The sequence below is a fragment of the Phyllopteryx taeniolatus genome, chromosome 10 (assembly GCF_024500385.1).
Source record: "Phyllopteryx taeniolatus isolate TA_2022b chromosome 10, UOR_Ptae_1.2, whole genome shotgun sequence".
Classification (NCBI taxonomy): Eukaryota; Metazoa; Chordata; class Actinopteri; order Syngnathiformes; family Syngnathidae; genus Phyllopteryx; species Phyllopteryx taeniolatus.
The window spans coordinates 19014485-19028961 of NC_084511.1; the positions used below are offsets into that span (position 1 = coordinate 19014485).

A 14477-nucleotide genomic window follows, 5' to 3' on the forward strand; every position below is an offset into this window, starting at 1 on the left:
GAAATACATATTGAAATTAATAAATATATATAAATAATAGGCGGCACGGTGGGCGACTGGTTAGAGCGTCAGCCTCACAGTTCTGAGGACCCGGGTTCTATCCCCGGCCCCGCCTGTGTGGAGTTTGCATGTTCTCCCCGTGCCTGCGTGGGTTTTCTCCGGGCACTCCGGTTTCCTCCCACATCCCAAAAACATGCATGAATTGGAGACTCTAAATTGCCCGTAGGCATGAATGTGAGTGCGAATGGTTGTTTGTTTGTATGTGCCCTGCAATTGGCTGGCAACCAGTTCAGGGTGTACCCCGCCTCCTGCCCGATGACAGCTGGGATAGGCTCCAGCACGCCCGCGACCCTAGTGAGGAGAAGCGGCTCAGAAAATGGATGGATGGATATAAATAATATATATAACTAAATAAATCCACATTGAAATGAACACAAATTGAAATAAATATTAAAATATATATATTAAAAGGATAAATACATATTGACATCAAATAATTAAATACATATTGAAATAAATGAATAAATATTGGAATTAAATACATATTGAAATAAATGAATACATATTGAAATAAATGAATATTTATTTCATTTTGGCACTCTTGGTTCACCATATATAAAAGCAACAAGTGACTAATGTACAGTATATTTCACTATATAGGAAAACTGATTTCACATCATTCCATTGTTTTATTTTACTTTTAAACCCATCTACTCCACCAGTATGTCTCCACACTTATCACTGAAATTCTATATACAATATATAGTTATTATCTGTAGTGCTCAGCCAGTGAACTAACATCTCACCAACCAGTCTCAATGTTATTGTCCATTTTTGGTCCACAGCAACCAACTAAGCCTTAGTCTACTAGAAAGGAGGTACAAGGTCTATGTTCAACCTACAAAGTTCTGATTGCCACCTCAGTACAATATACAGGATTGGTTGACGTCGCTCTAAAAATCTACTTTTAGTCTTGCCAGAATCTATATCAGTAATTGATAAAACTACTTGTTTTTCACCATAAGACGTTTCCAACATGCTGTGTAGTATAAAGTAATAAGATACATCTATAGTATTTCCATTTGAATACAAGCCAAGGGTAGAGGGCATTGTATTTTATTGAATTTGGAGACATTTATACATAAGTAGTGATTGTAATAATAGGCAATTTATTAGGACAGTACAGGGAAGAGCATTACCTTTATTTTGTTTTACAAAGAATTGCAATTAACGAACCTTTGGAATACAATAATACAACCAACATGGGCTCTCATTCTACATCTGAATACATAAATCCACTGTCAAAATAAATGTAACTTAGTCTAGTACTTTTTTTTTTTTTTTTTTTTAACACTGTTTATAATAAATTACATGCACAGCAAGATTTTCAAAAGTACAAAAATATATTTACATGCTGCATTGTTCTCTGGCAGGATTGTACAGTACAGTAAAACACCATATTTGCAGACACTGGAATAGGACCTCAATACTTTGCCACTAACACTGTGATATGCTCTCTACTGTTGGCTCCAGCCATCACTATTATGCACAGCTCATACTCAGAAAATATGTTGATGTTTAGAGTTGCTGCTTTGTTCAGTCACAGTCATTCAGCTGAGGAACATGCTCACCCCCCCCCCCCCCCCCAATGTAAACACATTGTATTGTTGAAATCGCTTTTTTCAGTCAATCACACTGAGGTGACCACAAAACATGTCGACGAAATTTCCCATATGCAAATCAGCACAATGTGATATTTACGTGACATATTTTGATTTTGTTCCAAATGGTCCTTTATTCAAATATTTGTTTTGTTTTGTAAGATAAAGCTTTCTTAACTCACAATGTTCCACTGATATTCCAATGATAAATGTCAAGTACTTCCCATTTGTAGCGGTCCATCATCTCTTATTAGGTTATTCCATGTATTTTTGTGTTTATGCTGCTAAGCAAAATATTTGATACATAAAGAAATGGAAGATCGTTGTGAAAGAGGGGATGTACTTGCACATCCTCTTCAACACAAAAAGATGTGTTGAAGTGGATCACTCAGGGGTAATAATGTTTTTGGAGTGGATAATGGTTCCACAAAATGGCCCAGGAGGCACATGATGCACTTCACTATTTTAAACTCTGTCTGCACAAAGGTTTTATTTGGCCCCCGAACATCACAGACAGGAAACAATTAAACTCTTCATTGTGTGGAAGTACAATGTGGACAACTACAGTATACAATGTTAAACTAGTTTATGTGGTAACAGGAAGGGTCCACCACACCACATGCAAAACAAAAGTTTTGACTGAAATTTGCTACTAACTTGCTATTTTTATCCTTTTTTGTGCATATATAGGTAGTGTTTGGTTAATGGCTGTGTGGGGCCATGTGGTAGCTGCTACATCTGCCACAACATACAAAATTTTTTTTAGGCAGCCGAGTAGTCATCATCGTCAGAGTCTTGATCTCTGGTACTCTCCTCACTAAAGGGCGAACGCCAGCTCAGATCCGCTATCCCAGACTCCCGATCACTGCCGTTGGAGTGAATGGAGTCGTATGTTTTGCTTAAGTCTTGGGGCGAGAGGGTCAGGCCGCTGCATGGTGTCTTTAGCTGACAGGTGCTGCTGGTGAGGAAGCCTGATGTGTAGTCTTGAGGGGTGTTTGCCAGGCCAAGATCATGACCAATAACCCAGGCTGTAGGGCTTTTATCAAAGGTGGCTTTTGGGGTATAATTCCTCGCCTGCTTCTCCTCCAGTTTAGAAATTTTCTATTGAACATTTAAGATGAGTGCATCTTTAGCATTAGAAATCAAAATAAAGGTTTATAATTTAACCTATTTTACCTGTTTGTGTGAAGCAAGCAACTCCTCTAACTGTTCGGTTTCCTCTTTAATGGCCTGCAGGTAATCCTCTACAGACTGACGAGGATGCATTCCACGGTCAAACCGGTTGTACAACCGAGCCCAAAATCTGCACAAGACAATAACAATGTACACTTGTATTGACTGTATATAGAACCTTGAAAGTAATGCAAGGATACTTTAATGGTTCAATTCACAAACAGCATACATTGCAAAGTCTTGCTACTGAATTCAAAACTGGCAAACTGTTTTAACAATACAGTGGAACATCCAAAATCAAATGCACCTGAGGTCGTAAAGTGTCCACACCTAAAGTCGCACTGGTATGACAGTTAAGAATAGTCAAAAGATATTTAAAATCTTGCCATTACATTTTGTTTTGTATGTATTATGACAGTTTGACTCTGGGTTGGATCCTTTCTATCGCCATTCTTATTTCCTATGTGAAACATGAAGTCCAAGCGAATCAAAGGCGTTTGATATATCATGTGACATACTTGAACCAACAGGGGGCGGTAGATGGCCGAAGGAGTCCCTGTGCCTGGCCTTGGTCTGGTCTGTATAAGGGGTTGGTGTAGTCTGCCCGGTTTGACCACAGATAACGCCACAGAGAGTGGGTTCTCTCACGCAGCCTATATGATGTGACATTAATTTGCATCCAAGAGCTCAATCATTTGTAGTTTTTTGTAGTCATATTTGTGTACACTGTTAAAAGCAGAAAGAAAATAATGATATTACCCGAGTTCTATCCTTTCCCGCTGGTTGTTGCCAATAAAGTTGCCATACTGGCAGGAGTTGATGTGGCTGTGAATGGTGATCAGAAACCTCTCATTGAACTCAAAGGCGCAGGGAAACTGCTCCATCAGTTGCCACACACACTCCAAGAACTGATCGATAATGGGAGAAACTTCTTTAGGGTCTCCAACTAAGTGGTTGCATCTGGATAGGAAATTAAAAGCGTTAGAACACTGCATTAAAAAGATCATGCGATGGAACTAATGGCTTAAATCAGGGGTGTCAACCTCTTTTTTTTTTGTCTCGGGCCGCATTGTAGTTATGATTTATTTCCCTCAGAGGGCCGTTAGAACAGGGAAACCATATAAATGTTTAATCCTCAAAACATATTATTACCATTTAACAACAAATTGAGGGATAACTAGTTTTGAAATCAGAAGACAAGGATAATAGTTTGTTCAAGTATTGTTTAAGTTGCTGTAAAAGAAGGGTTTGGTAACAGAAAAATGCAATATCAACATTATTGTTTATTATTATGACAATTTGGAATTTGGGTACAGATATTAGCAAAAATAATGGAAGTTGACAAGCATGATTTGCTTCCGCGGGCCACATAAAATGATGTGGCGGGCCACATCTGGCCCCCGGGCCTTGAGTTTGACACCATGGCTTAAATCAAACCTGTGAGAAAACTTGTGGCCGAATGAGACCCAGTCTTTCTCGATGAGAACCTACGTGCAAAAAGACGTCAAAGTCACTTTATAAACAGTTTTGAATATTATTAGCACCACAGAGAATATCATTAATCGTGAACACTTGCAGTTGAAGGAAAACAGCCGTTTGAGAAACATTATGAACAAAAGTATTGAGACAGAACTCTTAAACAATTACTAAATGAATCAGGAAGTTGAACTAGAGCAGGGGTGTCCAAACTACAGCCTGTCACTTGCCAGCCACTCTGTTTTTTAGTGGCCTGCTGCATATTATAAAATGAACAATTAACAGGGCCCATATCATATACCTGCATTGTGCTACTTTCTACATTGAATGGCAATGCAGGGGAGAAGAACAACAACACATTTGTTCTCATCTCCCACTTCCTTGTCTTCCAAAAATCACACCTTATTCGGTAAGCCGCACCGTGGTATCGGTATTGTTTGCTCCATATTCTGTTGTGTGTCAAGATCAGTTTAGTACAGATTGTACTTGCTTTGGTTCTGAATGTATCGATGTCACAGACTCAGTACAGGGGCCGATCTATCCTAGTAGGACACAGAGTCGCTGTGCACGTTTTGCTTTATCACCGAGCTGTTTTTTAATAAATAAAAAAATACTTACATAATACATACATACTTTTCTATACATTTATTTATATATTTATTTTTTATAAAACAGCTAGGTGATAAATAATATAAAAGTTGCTTTGTACTTCTTTGCATACACTGAGTTGTTTTAGAATGTTAAATGTATTAAAGGTGAAGAATGGCCCTTGAATTCATCACCTTTTCCTGTATGCAGCTCTTGGGAGAACAGGTTAGGACACCACTGAACTACATTATCCAGATTATCCCCTTATCTTCATTTTAAGGGAACTTTGCCAATGCATTTCAGACAAATTCCTTGCTTCTACCTTTTTGGTAACGGTTAGGGAAAAACCTTTTCTGCTCTGGCATGACGACCACAAAAACAAACCAAAATTATTCCATGACTGACAAGTCATGATAAAGATTAAAAAATGACAACAAAAAAAACACCCAAAAAACTGTTAATCTGTAAAGAGAAGATCCACCTTCCAGTTTTTTACCATTTTCAGTGCCTGGCAAAGTAATGGCCATTTGGCCACCTATACCTTGGACCATTCTCTGTACATGGTCATACTGTACTGTATGCATCTGCAATGCAATTCTGGATTCCATAGCTAATCCTTTACCTCAAACAGCCCACACCGAATGAAATACAGTAGGTTATATAAATATCAACACGCTACTTCATATACAAACTGTAGTTATAATTTATCTATTTTGCAGAGTCAGTCTGTACCATAAGTCCTTTGATGGTCCGGTAGTATGGCTCCAACAGCACACAGGCCACAGAGCACACCTGAGCAGTACGATCCCAGCCATCTGAACAGTGAACCAGGACGCTGACACCCTCCTCTGCAATGGCCTGCATACATAGACGCGCACACACAGAATATTACACTGACGTTTCACCTGAACGTCTGTACTAGTGTACATAAAACTTGTCATAGCCTAGGTCTGAGGTCTCAGGAAAATTATAGCATGTTGTTATGCAATATAGAATACTTGCTGTTGTATGTTGCTGTTCAATCGTAGAAAATGTTTTTTAGCATAGCATTGCAATATTTGGGTTACAATGGAAGAATGTAATGAATCTGAATAAAATAATACTTTTTAAGAGAAAAACAATGTGGGCTATATTAGAATAAAGTCAAAATTGAAGGAAAATGAAAATTAAAGGAATAAATGAAAAACTCTTTTCCACAAAACCCTTTAATGGCCATGGCTAGAATCAGGAACCAGTTGGTCCGTAGCACTGGTGGTATGTGCCATAGCTGTACATGCGAATGCATTCAATCAGGACCGCCAAGTCAAAGAATGTTTTCCGACCAAAGTGTCATCAAAAAATACATTTAAAAAGAAAAGAAAAAAAAAAAGTGCAATTTTGTGAGATAATGTCTACTAAAAGAGTGACTTTAAAAGCCCCTGTACATCGGATGCTACGTTTGTTTACGCAAGTTCTCCTGGAAGGACATTAACAAGGATTAAAAAATTTAAAAAAAACCTTCGGGGCTCCGTAAATTTCCCCTTGAGGGACACGGGTAAGTATTATAAATTAAGAATTCAAATCTCAAATTTTACTGTATAATTTTCTACACAATTCAAATGGTTTAATCATTTTTAATGGGGGCATATGTAATAGTCAAAGAGCATTATTTTGCAAATTCTATCATTTATCAACTCAGAAAGTAAGAACAACATTGACAAGATAATATTTATAGTGGTGGTGTAGAGGACAGCAGGGATTAATCTCCAGACTGACCTTGGCGATGAAGATGCCTGCATCCAAAACAGCTTTGATGTGCTTCAGCCAGCCTGTGCTCTCCAGGCCTCCCAGGAAGTCAGACATAGAGGGGGAACGCAGCTCACACACTGCATTTCACAACACAGCTGTCTCAGTAGCAGGAAACACACAGAATACTAGACTTTATTAAACAACACACATAGAGTATATTTGTTTTTTGCTCAAAACACATTTTCTTTAACGTCGACTCAAGTGATGCTTCTTTTGACTCTTGATGATAAGTCGATCAATTGAATCAGTTTGTTTTACAGTGAATCACTGTTCATCATTCGTGCCCTTACTAAATCGCTGATTTTTAAGCACTCTTTTTTAATGGGTTTTTACAGTACACAGGCATGTCCAAATTTAGAGTTGCACACCTTTCTGCAACAAGATGGGCAGCACTAAGCTCTACTGGAGGAGATGCAGGATAATTAACAGCAAATAGAAGAGGACGCTCCTTCAGTGTAAGTCAATATGACATTTTACTTAGGCTTTACACGATCAGGATTTTTGGGACCGATCAGCGAGTTTAAAAAAACGATAACCGATCACAAGATGGAGCAATGTGTCTATTTAAATGACTTGTTCATTTTCTGTATATACTTGTGTACTGCATACTGAGTATCTTCAAAAGTATTCTCTAGCATTTTCGACAAACTGTAAAATATTAATGACCTCTAGGGGGTATTCAAGGATTGGCCACTGACATAAATTTAAATTTTCAGTCAGGTCAAACCAACATTACAACATGACAGAAATAATGAGTGCTAACTTAGTGTAGTTAAATGACTTTATTGTAATTAAATTACTTCGCACACACCAAAACTTTTGAGCATGAGTCAACAGAACACCGGCATGTTTACGTACAACTGTTAGTGCTAGCACTAGCTTGCAAGGCTACAGAATGTTTTGTTGCATGCTTGCGAGCCGTATCATATTAAAAGTATGTGAACATACCTCAAGCCATCCTTGAATGAACGTCCACTCTCAAGCATCGGTGCTGACCACCACACACGTTTTCCCTTAATTTATTATGCCCCCCCACAATAAATTGCCGTGATCTATTGTTGTTGGTGTCGCCATGGTAATGAGTGTATCCGGTGGCATTAGATTTGACAAGATAAAGCCCAGTGTTGGTAAAAGACGGGATGCGGTGGTATCGGAATACAAGATTTTATTGCAGTAGTCTGACATAGTACAATCGTGAAGGACCAAATTTGTCTTGTACTCTGATCCAGGCAGGTGAACAAGTTCATATTTACTTTGATTACTTACTGTACGAGAGTACGGCTACCACCAAAATGAAACATTTAAGTTGATGCTGCCAGGTGGGAGTCTTTAAAATTGTATTTAAGCATGCAATAGGACACGCTAGCAATCTCTGGAGGGCAGAGGCTTTGTCTCAACATTTTAAGACTCTTCTGAGCAGCCAGGAGCCAAAGAGTTATAACAAATGGACAGCAGCTACAATTTTTCAGACTAGGAATCACATCATTCTCACGCCCTCAGTTTTGCTTTGGGGGTAGGTCGCAGATTGTGCACTCCAGGAAACCAAAATAGCTCAGAAATAAAACCCAGATGGATTCAAAGTCTTCCAGGGTTCACCCCGGCACAATACCCAGAAATTCTCCTGTGGGCTCAATTGAGGCCCGACTGCAGCACATTGCAGTCTGGCTGAGTACATCTGAAAGCCAAAGTATAGACATGGGGCTATGTGCTATAGTCGTGTGAAAATTACAAAAGAGTTTGAAAGATGATGCCAAATATCAAACATTTTTCCATAAACACCAAAGTGATGAAAACATTTCAGACACAGTCACGGATGCACTGCCAACGAAACATTCCAGGAATAAAGCCTCTTTGAGAATTAGTGGTTATTGTACCTTCCAGCATTTTTTGTTGGCTGCTCCTCATCACATGGATGTTCTCAATGGCGACGAACTGGAATTTAATGTGGGAGTAGTTGTCCTCATTTTCATAGCCTTTTCCTGCTGCTCGATTTGCCATCGCATTTAACTGGAAGGATATTTGGCTAGTTGTTAGAAGATTAGTTTGTTTGTGATGTTTTAGATCAATTACGGTTAGACATTACTGATTGATCATTGTGTTCCTATCCCAAAGCCAAGATTTTCCAGAGTGTTTATCTATGAGCATATCCAGCTGCAAAAATAGATGTTTGGAAAATAAAGCCCACCTAAACATACACCACAATGCTCCTGACTTGTATTATTACACAGCGTTCTTTCCATCTATGGGGCTCACCTTGGGCCTGGTGTCCACCACATACATGAAGTCACTGAGGGGATTGGACCTCAGTATGGCCTCCAGCATCTGCTCATCCTCCAGGCAACGAGCGCTGAAGCCTGAAAGGGGTTGGCTGCTACGGCAGATGGCAGCCTGGGAGGAGGCGAGATTAAGCTTCATATGTTGATGTTTTCTCACCAATGAATTACACTATGGTCACCTTGTCAATTACTACAATCATTACCTTCAATTGACATTTTGGGGGACAATTCTAAAACATTGGAAGCACTTGACATGCATGTTAAAAGGAATAATCTCATGTCTCCATTTATTAGCCACGGGGGATGAGGCAAAGAATTATTACTTAGTTCTTTCTCCCTTCAGACCGATTAACCAAACTTAAGCCTCTTGCGTGTTTTGGGCTTCACACGCTGGACCCTCAACCCTGGGAAGTTGACCTCACACTCATAAAGCACTCCCAACTGTTGTGTTAAGGACTAATAGAATGATTTATGAACATTAAGGATTATGCGCATAAATGTAGCCAAGATGCTTTAGCTCAAGAGTCATATGGGGCCTGTGATTGAACCAGAAGAATATTCAAACATTTACCCAGAATATTGTGCAACCCTTCGCACAAAACCTTCTTTGATCAGAAGCTTTTCACTAAATCGCACTTGACAAAAAGGATGTAAAAATGATAAATGGAGTGCACATATATCTAAGGCTGTATCTCGACCATCACAGTGCCCAAAGCGCTTTACCAAGGCTCACATTCACCCATTCACACACACGCACACATTTATACACCAATAGGCAGCTGCTGCCATGCAAGGCGCTGCCGTGTCCACTCGGAGCAATTTAGAGTTCAGTGTCTTGCCCAAGGGCACTTCGCCAGTAGACGGAGGAGAGATTGAAACCGCTGACCCTTTTTTCACTGGACGACCCACTCGACCAACTGAGCCACAGCCACGCCAAGGAAGAAATGTGACAGCAACAAGAAAACACACCACAGTTATCATACTTAAGTAAAAATGAATCACAATCCAAGTTGTTTCATTTAAACCTATGCTACTGCTAAGACACTACTTGTATCAGAAGTTGAATTTGTTTCCTGACAACTATAAAATTCTATCAGAAAATCAAAAGGAAATATATGCTATCAACTTACATGATTTTCTTTGGAGTAGTATGAAAGAGTAGGAAATCTCCCTCTGCTCCTGAACTTGGAGCTTCCTGTGATGACTGATGGAGTTGTTGACTTGGGTACAAAGAGTTCAGCAGGGTAAGTGTCACTCACCTACAAAAATAAACAAAACCTAGTTATTGCAAGGTCCACATTAGTATGAAGATCATTTGCCTGGTCACTGATCTCAGTGCCCTGACCTTGTAGTGCCGGTTTACTGAGGAGAGTTTCCAAAGGGAGTTTGGGATTCCCATTCTGCTGTACTCAGCTCTGAGATCCAAGAAGTCCCATTCCTGCCGTCTTTCCGTCTCATCGACATTTGGTTTATAGGAAAAGCAATACAGTTCCTCATAACGCTCTACAAGTAACAACAAAGGTTGACAGATGTCAGGTTGCAAATTAAGAGTCTGACATTTGTAATCAGGAAATCAAAGACTGGCAGATCTTTTTTTTAATCTATTTTGTTAATATACCACAATGTGTATATATATATATATATATATATATATATATATATATATATATATATATATATATTGCATTTTTCCCTACTGTAAATTAAGCACTGGCTGATAATCATTCCATGACACACCACAGACTGGTTGCCAGTCAATATCCGGCTGAGTATTTATATACATTTTTTGATAATTATTAAATGCCTTGATCATGTCAAGGTTATTTATGTTATTTATGTGGTGTAGTTGCTCTGTCTTGAGGCAATGGACATCAGAAATCATCAAAAAATCATGAGGTTCTGGGTTTAACAGTTTAACTTCAATACTGTGGTGCTAACTGCAATACAGAGGAGGTTCCAATTGACACTCACAATGTGTCTTTTTCACCGCAGCTCCAGCTACTACATCTGGGGTATCACTGGCTCAAAACCCATGCAAACTAACTAAGCAAACACCATCCAAACTGCTCATCAAATGCTTTTCATGCTTGATGGAATTAATAACCTGCACAGGCTTGAAGCAAGCAAGTCACCTGGCTGGGAGAGCCGCTGCAGGGACACACATACATCATGGCACTCCCGCTCTTGAGGGATGACAAAATGAAGAACCTGGAAGTTTTTGCAGTGTATAAGCAGCGGACAACCCGATGGAGTGGCCTCTTGTTTCTCCAAACTGAAAACCAAACTGTGAAGCACCTAATAATACAAAAGAAAGTCCATACATGATGATTATGTGCTGAGCCGATCCCTTCGTTCATCCAGCTTCTGCTTACCCATGTTTCATTGCGCATTCCACCCTCACTCTCCACAAAGATGCTGTGGGTGGCCGTGAGATAGAGGGTGCCCACCCTGCTCCTTTTGGTGAACACTCTGTCCAGCAGCCTGACCTTCTCCACCTGGTGGAGGCAGAAGAGGAATCAAAACCCCCATGATCCTAATGTGCCCCCTCACGAATGATGTCATTCTCAATCACCTTTGACCCGGCAGCAAGGCGTGGATTGACTTGCACGACAAAGTAGATACTGAAACGCCCCCCCGCCCCAAGCTATCAGTCTACGTGGCTCGCACTACTTGACCCCCTTTCAATGTTGACTGTATGTTTATTCTATATCGCTGCTTATAACCATTACAGAACGTGTGAGGGCTTCACAGGGGGGTGACTTGACTTGTCAGCGGGGGTGCATTGCGGAAATGACTCCATGCAATCAGAATTGCGGTTACCTTTGGAAGTCGGATGTGCTCCATTGGCAGGTATGGAGCGAGTCACAGTTTCGCCACTGACGATAAGCGAGGCACAAATGTCAAAGGTTAGCTTTGATTCAGAACGCCTAGTCAGTGGCGCTCAGGTAAACGCAAGCATAGACAGTTAGAACACGCAAGCAGTTATGATATGATGTGCCCTGGAAGCGCTCAGTAGCGTTGCGCCGCTGGGTCCTAAAACCCCATAGTTTATTACAGTGGCATAAAATTGAACAATTTTTTTTTTTTTTAACAAAAATTTTACAAAAGTTGAATGTTATTTAAACAATTGTACATGTAAAAACGTATTTGTTTGTTTGAAGTTGATTGTTTCAAGCCAGATTACATGTCACAAGCTTTTTCTTTAAATATGTTTAACTGCATAATTTATGTTGACCTCCAGCATATTGGATGGTTTCTAACTTGTTTCATAAACATAAGTTGAAGTGCCATACCCCCTCCTCCCATTTGTGGGGAAAAACAAACAAACAAACAAAACAATTTAAAAAAAAAACCTTTGGACATCGGGGTGGTTATTATGTACATTAGCCTCTGTGTTGCACAACAGTCAGCCTGTGGTACAGATTGCTCGCTTAAAGGCACTTTTTCCAAAAATAGGTAGATGAAAAAAGATTTACACATATTCATTCACAACAAATAGGTAGATGACAAAAGATTTACACATATTCATTCACAACAGTTCAGTGGAGGCAACTGTACTCCTCTTGTTTGTTTTCCCTTTATTCCAAAATGGTTCTTCAGTTCTAAAATTTTAAGGTTGGACTTCTCCCTATTTATGTCTCTGGTTGGTGTGTCCAAAAGGGTTGTTGTTGTTGCCCAGTGTGGCCAGTGAATGACTGTCCTGCATACCCACCAGTTATTTACCTGCCTGTTGGCAAACAGATCATCGATGACCACTTTTCCTGTGGAATGAGAATGTCTTTGGTGGTAAGATGTAAAGACATTGTTGCAAGTAGACAATTGGTGAGAGCAAAAACCTATTCCTCTGTTTACAGAGAGCCTTTCTAGTTGGACGTACTGTAGATGGCTTTGTTCACACAGTCCACCCTATCCAGAATTTGTACATTATTGTCTTCAAGGGAATGTCCCTCCTTTTTGTGCTACAAATGAACTGCTGACTCTAGACCTGAAGAAGCTGCTCTCATGTTCTGCCGTGTGTTTTGTGTAAAGGCTGCTTGGTTTCTCCAATTTATAGGTCATTGCACTCCTCATTACACTGAACTGCATAAACAACATTGCTGAATTTGCTTTTCAGGATTTTGTCGTTTGGATGCAATGAAACAATAAAATTACATACATAAAATACAATTGTTAAATGAAATATGATACAGCCAGAGGATAACAATATTCATAAATTACAGCCATATAGTAGCAAGACAAACAATCGACAAAAGGGACTAAAAGGCGTCCAAATGTGTCAAGGGTAGGTCAGTACAAAATTTCCCCATCAACAAAAAAGATTTTATAACTAGAAACTGAACTAGAACTGAATCAACTACTGCTATGACAGGCCTATTCTGTACATTTCTGATGATGGAGTTGGATAGGCTTAGAATTTAAAGATTAGCATTTTATGTACAGTAGGAATGAATTATGCAAGCAAACAGTTTGTGCACTGGAAGCTCTCCTCAACCTCCTCCATATTGACTGAAAAGTACTGAAAATATTTGTTTACTTTATTTATCGACCATCTGCTTTTGGATATCATTCAAAATCATGTTTTTTTTTTCTCCTCAATGAATAAAATCACCATTTAAAATGGCATTTTATGTTGACTTGGGTTATCTTTTTTCTGATATTTACATTTGTTTGATGATCTTAAACAAAGTGGGGCAACTAAGCAAAAAAATAATACATTGAGAAGGGGGACAATACCTTTTCATAGCACTGTATCAAAATACAAAAATAATGCAGTTACATATACTTTTGTGTACTTGTTATTTTAAGCAATAAAGAAATCAGTTCAATTAAAAGCTGTAATTTTGCAGTTGGACATTAACTGGTTGTATTCATTGTTGATGATTTAATGGTAACAAATGGCTTATCTATACCATAACAACTGTGGACATTCACAACAGTAGTGTATAGTTTTCGTTGCGTTTAGCTGTGTTACAGAAATTGTTAAAAACAAACACTATAGCTGCCGTGTTCATGTCCTATTTTATTGTCAACGACCATCAGTTTCCTAGTGAAACATGTATTCAAATATAATCTTTCAAATTCTGCATTGTTTTGCGGACCACTTGGGAGACCAGAGATCTGATTCAGGACACTAGAGAGAGACGAAAAACAATAAAAGTAGTCAGTTAAACTAAGCAGAAGTGATTAACCTACTGTGATGCCTGGCAGCCTCAGCTCATCCCCTCTCCTGCTGCTCGGCATCTATGCATGAGAAAAGTTAAATTGTGCTCTGATTACATAAGATGATGACTACAGTAAGATGCTTCACCTCTGTTGAGATAAGCAATTATATTATGGTCTTCTGCTAATTAACAGTCTGATCTTGTTGTCAGAACAGATGTTTTATTACTCATATTACTCATTTTATGTTGCATCACAGGTTGATTTTGGAAATATTGAGTCATGTATGAAGGTCAAGAAAGAACAATATTTTTGACAGTGTAGAGTGAGAGCCTAAAACAAATATTGAATTATC

General features: G+C 39.1%; 2 protein-coding genes across 4 annotated transcripts in view; one reads left to right on the top strand and one right to left on the bottom strand.

The window, feature by feature from the left end:
* Positions 1-5744, top strand: part of zdhhc2 (zinc finger DHHC-type palmitoyltransferase 2) — a 28856-nt gene extending 23112 nt beyond the window's left edge. For both annotated transcript variants that reach the window (XR_009790410.1, XM_061787096.1), the window contains one exon: positions 5618-5744. The gene's annotated coding sequence lies outside the window, so the exon portion shown is untranslated. The remainder of the gene's footprint in view (positions 1-5617) is intronic.
* On the bottom strand, positions 1184-11962 carry mtmr7a (myotubularin related protein 7a). 2 transcript variants are annotated; one of them, XM_061787089.1, is made up of 14 exons: positions 11783-11962; positions 11335-11457; positions 11095-11257; positions 10308-10465; positions 10093-10221; positions 8940-9074; positions 8561-8693; positions 6654-6763; positions 5631-5756; positions 4272-4321; positions 3594-3794; positions 3353-3487; positions 2838-2964; positions 1184-2762 (listed from the first exon to the last, which is right to left on the bottom strand). In XM_061787089.1, exons 1-14 carry the CDS (start codon positions 11804-11806, stop codon positions 2424-2426), a joined length of 1953 nt encoding a protein of 650 aa, XP_061643073.1. In that variant the 5' UTR covers positions 11807-11962; the 3' UTR covers positions 1184-2423. The 2 variants fall into 2 exon arrangements, with proteins under 2 accessions (XP_061643073.1, XP_061643074.1); XM_061787090.1 differs by lacking the exon at positions 11783-11962 and adding an exon at positions 11535-11714.
* Positions 11963-14477: the final 2515 nt, after the last annotated feature.